This window comes from Myiozetetes cayanensis, unplaced genomic scaffold, assembly GCF_022539395.1.
Source record: "Myiozetetes cayanensis isolate MyiCay16 unplaced genomic scaffold, myiCay2020 scf22, whole genome shotgun sequence".
Lineage (NCBI taxonomy): Eukaryota > Metazoa > Chordata > Aves > Passeriformes > Tyrannidae > Myiozetetes > Myiozetetes cayanensis.
This window is the reverse complement of record NW_026087434.1, coordinates 7,071,552-7,079,690: the sequence shown is the minus strand read 5'-3', so window position 1 is coordinate 7,079,690 and position 8,139 is coordinate 7,071,552. Positions and strand designations below refer to the sequence as shown.

The window sequence follows — 8,139 nt, the reverse complement described above, 5'->3', positions numbered from 1 at the left end:
GTGAGCAAACAAGCTGCAGGGACAGGTTGCAGATGGTCAGATCCTGCAAAGGGCTCCCTCCCTGGTCTCTGTTAAAGCCCTTGGGATGGCAGGCAGGGTGGGCAGGGTTTTCTTACAGAAGCCTATGGCTGTAATTTTTTGAATGAAATAAAAGCAGACTCTATCCTTTATTTTTGGGGTCTGCCAGCCCCCCTTCAGCTTTGCCCTCATCGCTGTGGGTGCACTGGGAGCCAGAAGCAGGATGGAAGCACAGGTGGGAGGAAAAGGGCTGAGGTTGCCCCTGTGGGACAGGACACAGGTTTTCATAGAATCACTGAATGCTTTGGGTTAGAAGGATGTTAAAGACCGTCTCTTTCCAACTTCCCCTTGCCGTGGGCAGGAACACCTTCAACTAGACCAGGCTGCTCTTAGCCACACAAGGCCAACCTGGCCTTGGACACTTCCAGGGATGGGGCAGCCACAGCTTCTCTGGACAACGTGTTCCAACACCCTCGCAGTAGAGAATTTCTTACTATTACCTAACCTAAACCTACTCCCTTTCAGTTTGAAGCCATTTCCCCTCGTCCCATCACTACGCGCCCTTGCAAAAAGTCTCGCCCCGTTTCCTGGCCGCTACCCTCCAGGCACTGAAAACCCTCCACAAGGTCACCCCGCAGCCTCCTCATCCCCCCCGGGGCTGCCGCGGCCGGGTTTGCCCCGGGCCGCGAAGGTCCCCCGGCATCCCCGGGTACCACCCCCCCTCCCAAAACTCCCGCCCGGTGGCCATGGCAACGCGCGGGCCAATGGCGCGGCCCGAGGATGTTTACGGGGCGTGGCGTCTCCGCGGCAACGCGCGAAGCCTCTCGGAGCCGCTACTTAACCCCGCGGCCGCGGCTCACGGCGGCTCGGCGGGCACGGCCCGGCCCGGGCACACCGCACACAGCCGGCACGGGGCACCCCGGCAGCCTCAGGGCTTCTTCTTCCTTCTCCCCCGCTTTTTTTTTTCTTTTTTCTCCCTTTTTTTTTTTTTTTTTTTTTTTTTTTCTTCTTCCCCCCCCCCCGCTCCACTCCTGTTTTTCCAGAAGCTTCTTGCTCTGTCGTGAACTTTGGCGGTTGGGGGACGGCACCGGGACGGGGGTAAGGGGGAGCGGTGGGGGCCGGGGAGGGCGGTGGGATGGGATGGGACGGGACGGGCGGCGCGGGCGAAGCCGCTGGAAGGGGCGGGAAGGTCTGCGCGGGGGGAGCGGCTCTTGTTCTGCGCCCTCCCGGGCACTCTCTCCTGGCCCAAAACCACGGGATTTTGGGTTTAGAGACTGGCACTGGAGCCAGGCGCTGCATCCCCTACCCGGGACTCCGCAAAGCCTGAAGCTGCCGGCTCGCTCTGACTGACGGTGTGCTTGGGGTGGGACCCTGCCAACCCCTCCCCAAGCCCGAGTTGTTTCTGCTGGTGGGCTTGGGGTGGGACTCCACCAACCCCCCTAAACTCCCCGAGTTGTTTCTGAGTACCAGGGGAAGGTAGAAGGAGAAAGAGCCTCAAACCAAGGGAAGTTGGCTGCGAGGGGAGGAAGCTTTAAGGTGTTTTGTCGAGGTGTTGTACCCAGAGTTAGTCCTGCTAGCAGCAGGTACCCACAGCTGTGTGTCCCCAAGAAACAACATCACTTTGTGGGATGGCAGGGATTTTCGTTGTTTGAGGAGGGGGGTTGTTGTTTTTTGTTTTGTTTTGTTTTAATTCTTTATTCAGCCAAAAGCTCGCTGGGCAGCGCCAGCCCACGGGGGTTTGGGTGACACTGGTGTGTAGGGTTTTGAGGGAATTTCCCCAAGGCTCAGGGCTGCTAAAGCCTCCCCGGGGCAGGTGTTGCAGCTCCCTTGCACAGCACCCCAGGGATGGGTCTCGCTCAGCAGCACGAGAAGCACCCAGGCCTGGCCCTGCCTGGCTGCCAGAGAGCGGCTGCGCCTCGGGGAACATCAACCTCCTCCCTGTTGCTCTTGCAGGATCCGTCCCATCCCTCCCCTTGCCGAGCACCCTGTGCAGCCCTGAGGCATGGCGTGGCCCAGCCCAGCGCTGAAAGCAAAGGACAAACTGAAGTGCGTGGAGGAAGACCTGGATGACAGCCTGCCGGACCTCCGCTGGCTGAGCGACTTCACGGTCGCCCAGACAGGCCTGCCCCAGCTGTACCCCGGCTCGGAGCCCCAGGACTGTTACACCATGAGCGAGAGCCTGTTCAGTCTGGTCGACTTCGAGTCCCCCTGCTCGCCCCTGGCCGCCGACCCGGCGTGCAAGGGCACCCGTCACACCCCCTGCACGCCCGTCTCCTCCTCCACCTCGTCGACGACGCACCACGACGTGGCCGTGCCCCCCCATCTCGCAGGGGACATCGACTACAAGACCAACCCGCACGTCAAGCCGCCCTATTCCTACGCCACCCTGATCTGCATGGCGATGGAAGCCAGCAACAAACCCAAAATCACCCTCTCTGCCATCTACAAGTGGATTACGGACAACTTCTGCTACTTCCGGCACGCCGATCCCACCTGGCAGGTAGGAGATTTGGGGCCCTCTTGCCTCATCCCCTCTCCCTGCAGGGCTGGGCAGGGCTTTCCACGGCCTCCGCCCTGCAAGGAGAAGGCCTGCAGGGATGCTGGATCCCGCGGGGAGAAGAGTGGCACTGGCAGCCAGTTGGGAAGGGCTGGAACAGGAAAGAACTTGGCTGGGCACAAATGCCACAGCTGCAGGGGTGGCAGAGGGAAGGAGCCATTCTGGAGGAGAGCCCGGGGACATTTTGGGAGCAGGGAGGTACCTGTTGGGCTCCTGGCACCTGAGGTTCCTCTTGGCTCCAGGACAAAGGCCTCTTGATTCCCTGCCCTTCTGCAGCTTTCATGGGGTCCTGAGTCCCTCAGGGCTCCACATGGAGTCAGCGGGTCAGGTGTCCCTGGGTGCTGAGGACCAGGCACAGGAGAGGGATGGAGCTACCACTTGTTGGACGAGCCACTCGCTGGGGAGGTTCTGAGCAGAGATGCTGCTGCTTTCCAAGCAGGGCAGAGGGCTGAGCTCCCAGCTCCTCACACAGGTCAAGGAGTCTCCATCGCTGGGCTGAGCTGCTCAGACCTGCAGAGGGAAGCCCAAGAAAGGTCAAGCAGGGCTGCTGTCCCAGCAAGCATGAGCATGTCCTTGGGGGGTTGGGGACAGCCCCCAGGCTCACCAGCTTTGGGGACAGCATGAAGCCCAGGGGCTTTTCCCAGCCACCTTGGCTCAGTGCCCTCCTCCGTCACACGAGGGGACCTCTGGCATGTGAGGCTTTCTAGGACACAGCAGGGCAAGAGGGACTTGGATGGCTCACGTCACTAAATCTGATGGGTGCCCACCCAGGCAGGGCTGAGGAAAACCACTGCAAAGGCCCTGCCCGGGCACTGCCCACCCTCTCTCCAGGCAGGTGGGTCTCCAGCAGCTCTTGAACCCCATCATGGGGAAAGAAACCCAACCCAGTCCCCCTCCAGGGTCACCGTGGTCCCCCAGCCTCTTCCTTGCTCAGGGGACGTCCGGGAGTGATTTGGAAGGAGGAGCTGGGTGCCAGAGTGTTGACTTTCTCCTGCATACTCATGGCTGGGTACTCACAACACTTTTAATTAAATGTGTTTATTAAAAAAAGAAAGAAGGTTTTCAATCCCTCTCTGCAGAGATCCAGGGGGTACACTGGACTGGGGCAGGCAGGAATGATAAATATGTTAACCGGCTGGGTAATAACTCAGCCTGGGCTGAGTGAAGTTTGGGATGGGGAGGAGAGATGGGGAATTCAGCTTTCAAGTCTCTGATCCTTGTAAAATTTCATTAAACTGTAAAATTGAAGTTACCACAGCCTGGATTGTGTGGAGGGGTATCTATGTTCCTGCTTCTTCTTTCTTCTCTTCTTTTTTTTTTTAATTTAGTTTTCTGCTTCTTATTTTTCTCCCTTCTTTTTTTCTCTTTTGTTTCTATTTACTTTATTTTTTTTCTTCCTTTCTTTCCTTTTTTTTTTTTTCTCCTTTTCTTTCTTTCTGAGGCTGTGTTCTCATCCCCTATCCCGATTCCCGTACGTGAAGACAGCCTGGAAAGGTCATGCCACCCATAGTCGGGGGGGGAGATGGATATATTCCTGTGGGAGCTGAGTGCTTTGGAGAGGAGCCAACAAACCCAAGGAGCTCCAGCCCAGAGGAGGGTTTTGTTGTGTGTGTGCTCTGTGTGTGTGTGTGCATGTTTTTCAACAGCTCCAAGCAATCGAGCCTTGTTTTTCCTATTCGGCACTACGGATTATGGATGAATAAGCATAAAGATATCCAGGCAACATTAAAAAAAAAAAACAACCAAAAAAAACCCCCCCGAAAAAACCACCTCTACCATATCCAATCTCTTAGTACAGTCCTGGCTTTGTGGAGTCCAACGCTGGGTTATTTACCCAATAACTGAGTTTCCTTTCTGATTATTCACATCACTGCAGGCACATTCAGGGCTTCAGAACAGCCCGACAGGAGCAGAAACTCCACCTTTCCCCCCACCGTTTTTTTTTTCCCTTTTTTTTTTTTTTTCCCCCTCAGCTCATTTGAGCAGTGGCTGATGAAGATGCAGTGATTTCACACCGAGCTTCCCTGGGCCAGGAGGCACCTCTGGGGACAGACGGGGCTGCGGTGGAACAGTCCACGTGTCTCTCCGTGTTCTCCCATCTGATTTGTGCCAGCCTGGCTGTGGGAAGGCATGGTGCCCAATTTTTGGGCAAATATTTTCCCCTCAGCACTAGCAATAGAAGCACATAAATCGGGGGATACAAGGAGGGCCCTATAACACTGCCATGTGTTGCCCCTTGTAATGGGGTTGTGGCCATGTCTGTGTAGGGACCCACCTCTTCCTCCTCAGATGTGAGGGAGGACCCAACCTCCTCCAGCTTAGTTCCATGCCTAGAGCAACTCAAGGTTTCTCCCAGTGCTCTGCATGATCCAAGGCCCCAATTTCCAGCCAAGGAGAGTTGCCCAAAAGCCTCCCATTGGTTGGCAAGTCCTTGCTTGAACCTGTTAGCTCCTGTTGCTTCTGGCTGGATGGGACAGGAGCAGGAAAACTCTGCTGGAGACTCAGGGGTTTGGAGGACTTCCTGCTGGGCATGTAGCCTGGGATGTCCTACTACTGCCAGTTCTGCTTTGTTTTCTTAAAGGCCCTTGCTGAAAATACTCCCCGCACAGGTAGGTCCTGTGGCAGCAGACGAGCGTTCAGCCTTGGTTTCTTTCTCTTTTGGATCTAGAACTCCATCCGGCACAACCTCTCCTTGAACAAGTCCTTCATCAAGGTGCCCCGGGAGAAAGACGAGCCAGGGAAAGGTGGATTTTGGAAGCTCGACCCCTACTATGCCAACAGGCTCAAGTACGGGACTTACAAGAAGCGGCGGATGTCGCCAGTGCAGATCCACCCGGCCTTCTCCGGAGGAGCCCAGAAGGAAGCACAGCACGTCGTCAGCCCGGCCACCTCAGCCTGCAGCTCCAACAGCATCCTGGAGGCCAGCATGGCATCACAGCAGCTGCTCAAAGAGTTTGAGGAAACCACCAGCAACCACAGCTGGAATGCAGCGGGTAACAAAGCTGGGCAGAAGCGCAAGCAGCCCTCGCCCATGCCGACGGCCAAGGCATCCCGGCTTCCCAGCTCTGCCTTGATGACCCAGGAAGAGCAGACCGAGGTGGGATCGCTGAAAGGTGTTTTTGACTGGGAAACTGTCTTTAACACCAACCTCAATGGAGACTTCTCCACTCTTGTGGATATGGAGCTCCCGCCTTCCATCAACCCCGTAACGTGCGACCTGGACTGGACGGGACAAGGGCAGCACATGGACTGTCCCCAGGGCCAGGAGCAAGTCCTCACTGAATCCAGCCAGTACAACCTGGACTTTAATGAAACCCTCATGGCCACTACTTACCTGGAGCATCCCTGGGATGAAGGGACGAGCGATTACCTCTCCAACTGCGTCAACATTGACCAGGTGTTCGAAGACATCGACGCCTCTTTGCTGGCAGATGTGATCAACCTGAGCAGTCTGGCACGCCTCTTATAGGACTTTAGGATGCTCTCCCCAAGCTTGGACTTACAAGGGACAAGATTTTCTAGAGATGTCCGTGGGTGACTTTTACCAGCTTCATTGTAAGGTTACTCCCAGAAACACCAGGGGGGAAAAACCCACCACCACAGGAACTGCCTGCTGTGTCTTTAAAGGACACCTCAGAAGTCTCTAGTTTTCTCAAGAGAAGGAAAATAACACTACTTATTTTTTTTACATTTTACATTTAAAAAAGAAATGTGAATTATAATGAGGGGGTTTTTCCCATCAGGGCTAAAAGTACCTGCTAAATCCCATGCAAGGCAGGAGATTCCTGGTGGCTTAGGGCTTGATAGACTTAAGTGCAATTTCCTCACCTCTTTGTCTCTCTGTTTCTCTCTGTCTTTCCTTTTTCTGTTGGTAGATGCAGTGTGATAATTAGCTGGTAAGCAAATACAGGTCCCTTCTGGATTCTCCAAGTTCAACATCCCAGCTGACTTGTGCCTAGGGAAGAAGAAAAGGTTTATAAATTCAGCAAGTGTGCCTCTTTAGATGTTTTTTATATAATCTATTATATATTATATATTCAAAGAAATCTATATTTTTTAGCACTAGAATTTCTTAGGGGGCAGGGGGTAGACTGGAAATGCAGTTTGGGAGTTGTTTTCTATTTTCGCAGTTTAAAGGTTTTGTGTTCATTGTTCTGCAAAACAAGACCACGCAAAGGAGGACTCCTGCAGGAACAGGATTCGTGAGGAATCCAGGAACTGGCCCTGGCAGGAGAGGAGCAGCAGGGACCAGGGTGCTCCCAAAACTGGCTTTTGTATTTTTTTTTGTACCCAAAATCCTTGCTGCAGTTGCCAAAGGATCTGGACCACCATAAACCCTCTCATTCACCCGCTGACATCGCCTCTCTTCACTTTTTTGGTCTGAGACTGTTGCTCTTCACTTCTTCAGCTCTTCCATCGGGCAAGGAAAACCCCATGGCCTGGCCCTCAGCTGGTGGGGGTGGGATCACTCCACATCTGAGGTTCCCAGGTGGGACTGAGCAGGAAAGAAATCCACATCCAGGCTCCATCCAGGAGCTCAGGCCAAAGGCTCATGTGTGCGACAGGCTCTGGGGACAGCAGTGGAAATGAAGTCCCATCCAGCCAGGAGGGGCACCAGGATGAACACAAGAGGAGATTTGGCCTTCTGGCTCAGTGTGCAGTGAGAGTGTGGCAGGGTCTGTGCAAGGTAGCTTGGAAATATTTTAGGGGCAGAGCCAAACTCTGCTGAAACCCGACTTGAAGCTCTCAAAACTTGGATTTTTTTGCCTCTCCTTTGCTGTGGGGCTGTGAGAGGTAGAACAGCCATTAGGTAGGAGCAAGTAGAAGCTGGAATTTTAGTGGTGTGTCATAGACTTGCCAAAAAAAGAAAAAAAAAAAAAAAAAAAGGAAGATTGTAAATAGATGATTCTGTTTTGGTTACAAAAGCACTTAGGAGGGGCTTTGGGATCGGTGTAGCTGTTTGTATTGACAAAGTTTCCTTTTCCTTGTTGTTTTTCTTCCATTTTTCCTGCTTTGGGGATGATGTTGAAGAACTGCAGAGTTATTTGTGCAATTTAACTTTTTTTCACGCAAAGTTATTTACAAATTAAAAAAAAATTAATAATAAAGAAAAAAACTGAGAAGAAAAAAAAACCACAAACAAACCTTCTGCCTCCTTGTTTCCTCTCTCCAGCCCAGCTTGTACCTCCACCCCCAGGACATGGGAGCTCTCACCTATTTCTGTGACAGCACAGAAGTTCCCTGTGGGGCAATGGTTACACACCAAATGTGTGACACGAGGCTGGCTGTTCCCAGTGTCCTGAGTGCTGGGAGCTGCTCCCAACCTTGGGAATAGCCTTCCCTGCCGCTGCAGGGAGCTCCTGGGAGTGACATGGGCTGAATGCCTGGCACTATCCCTCTGTTTGTGCCTTGTCTCTGCCTGGCCCTGTAGGTGCTTCGAGGAGCCCAAGTGGCTTCAAACCCTTGTGGGCCCTGGGCAGAGGGAGGAGCTGCACAGAGATCCCCCTCCAGACCCAGCCTAGGGCTTCTCACAGCCCCTGCTGTCTCCCCAGCACATGAGGAAC

At 53.9% G+C, this 8,139-nt stretch overlaps 1 protein-coding gene across 1 annotated transcript; it reads left to right on the top strand.

The window, feature by feature from the left end:
- Positions 1-1,036: 1,036 nt before the first annotated feature.
- On the top strand, positions 1,037-7,621 carry FOXJ1 (forkhead box J1). Its single transcript, XM_050319046.1, has 3 exons — positions 1,037-1,116; positions 1,972-2,518; positions 5,244-7,621. The coding sequence occupies exons 2-3, from the start codon at positions 2,021-2,023 to the stop codon at positions 6,042-6,044; spliced, it is 1,299 nt and encodes a 432-aa protein (XP_050175003.1). The 5' UTR covers positions 1,037-1,116; positions 1,972-2,020; the 3' UTR covers positions 6,045-7,621.
- Positions 7,622-8,139: the final 518 nt, after the last annotated feature.